At 40.0% G+C, this 1,345-nt stretch overlaps 1 protein-coding gene across 1 annotated transcript in view; it reads left to right on the forward strand.

The window, feature by feature from the left end:
* ide (insulin-degrading enzyme) overlaps positions 1–1,345 on the forward strand; it is a gene marked incomplete in the record, with an annotated part of 35,243 nt that overhangs the window by 9,980 nt on the left and 23,918 nt on the right. Inside the window, 2 exon segments of the mRNA XM_014021165.1 lie at positions 210–332; positions 463–545. Coding sequence (XP_013876619.1) covers positions 210–332; positions 463–545 — 206 coding nt within the window.

The following is a 1,345-nucleotide window of genomic DNA, read 5'->3' on the forward strand; positions in this document are numbered from 1 at the left end:
TCATCATTTACCCAGAATGCTTTGTGTGGAAATAAAATGGCTCCGTCCGTGTTAAAATATTTTACAGTCTTTATTTTACAGTTGAAATAAAGTCTAATGTTACAACTAATCGTGAATTCCTTTAAGTCATTCTGATTGGTTGACTCGTCTCCAACCAGTCCTGGACCCAAAGGTTCAGTTGGATAAATMGACAACCTCGTGTGTTTCAGACGTGGGCTAACGCCGACCTGAACGGGCAGTTCAAATTACCGATGAAGAACGAGTTYATCCCCACAAACTTTGAGATCTACCCTCTGGAGAAAGACTCTCCGTCTCTCCCTACGCTGATCAAGGCAAGTGTTGGACCCAGAGGCCGGTTCTGTTGGGACTTTTTGAATAACCTTTCACAGTAAACTGGAATAAATCTGACTTCTTTCTTCATCGTAAACATGGAGTTGACATGAAAACGTGTGTTTCTTCCAGAACACTGCCATGAGTAAAGTGTGGTTTAAGCAGGACGACAAATTCTTCCTTCCCAAGGCGTGTCTGAACTTTGAGTTCTTCAGGTGGGTTTCACATCGTTTCTGCCTGAAAGACAGAACCGTTTGATCAAATTTAAACATGGTCCTAACCCATAGATTAGATGACTCAGTGCTGCTGCAGCCCCATAGATTCCGCTGAGACACAGTTTAATCCTACAGCAGATTAAGGAGCTCAGCTGCAGAACCTCATTAATCATCATCAAGTTTATTTATAAATCACATTTTAAAAACAAGTTGTCACCAAAGTGCTGAACACAAGGCAAAAATTTAWATAAAAGACAAAACATCAACGATAAACACGTAACTCACAGTTAATCAAAAATCTGAGAGAACAGGTGAGTTTTTAATAGAGATTTAAAAACAGGAAGTGAYGAGGYCTGTCTAAMGTTGTGGGGTAGATTGTTCCAAAGCTTGGGAGCCACACTCCCAAGAAAAAATCAGAAATTTATTAAGAAAAACACTTTTTAAACCTGAGTTTCCAGATAGAAGCAGGACTAAAATGAGCTCTTTGTTATATCAGGTAAGTTCCCTCATCCTTCTCTAGGTGAGTTGACTTTAGACCTGTGGTGTCTGGTCCTGGTCCTGGTCCTGGTCCTGGTCCTGCATGTTTCAGGTGTTTCTCTGCTTTAACGCACCTGATTTGAGTTAACGAGTAATTAACGGGTTTCTGCAGAACATGAAGCGTAGAGAAACAACTAAAACATGCAGGATTCGACACCCTGCTTGGGTCTGTTTTATTATAAATGTGCAAATTTCCCCACTATGGCAGCAATAAATCTCTTATCTTATCTTATCTTATCTTATCTTATCTTATCTTATCTTAT

Source organism: Austrofundulus limnaeus, unplaced genomic scaffold (genome assembly GCF_001266775.1).
Source record: "Austrofundulus limnaeus strain Quisiro unplaced genomic scaffold, Austrofundulus_limnaeus-1.0 Scaffold280, whole genome shotgun sequence".
NCBI lineage: Eukaryota > Metazoa > Chordata > Actinopteri > Cyprinodontiformes > Rivulidae > Austrofundulus > Austrofundulus limnaeus.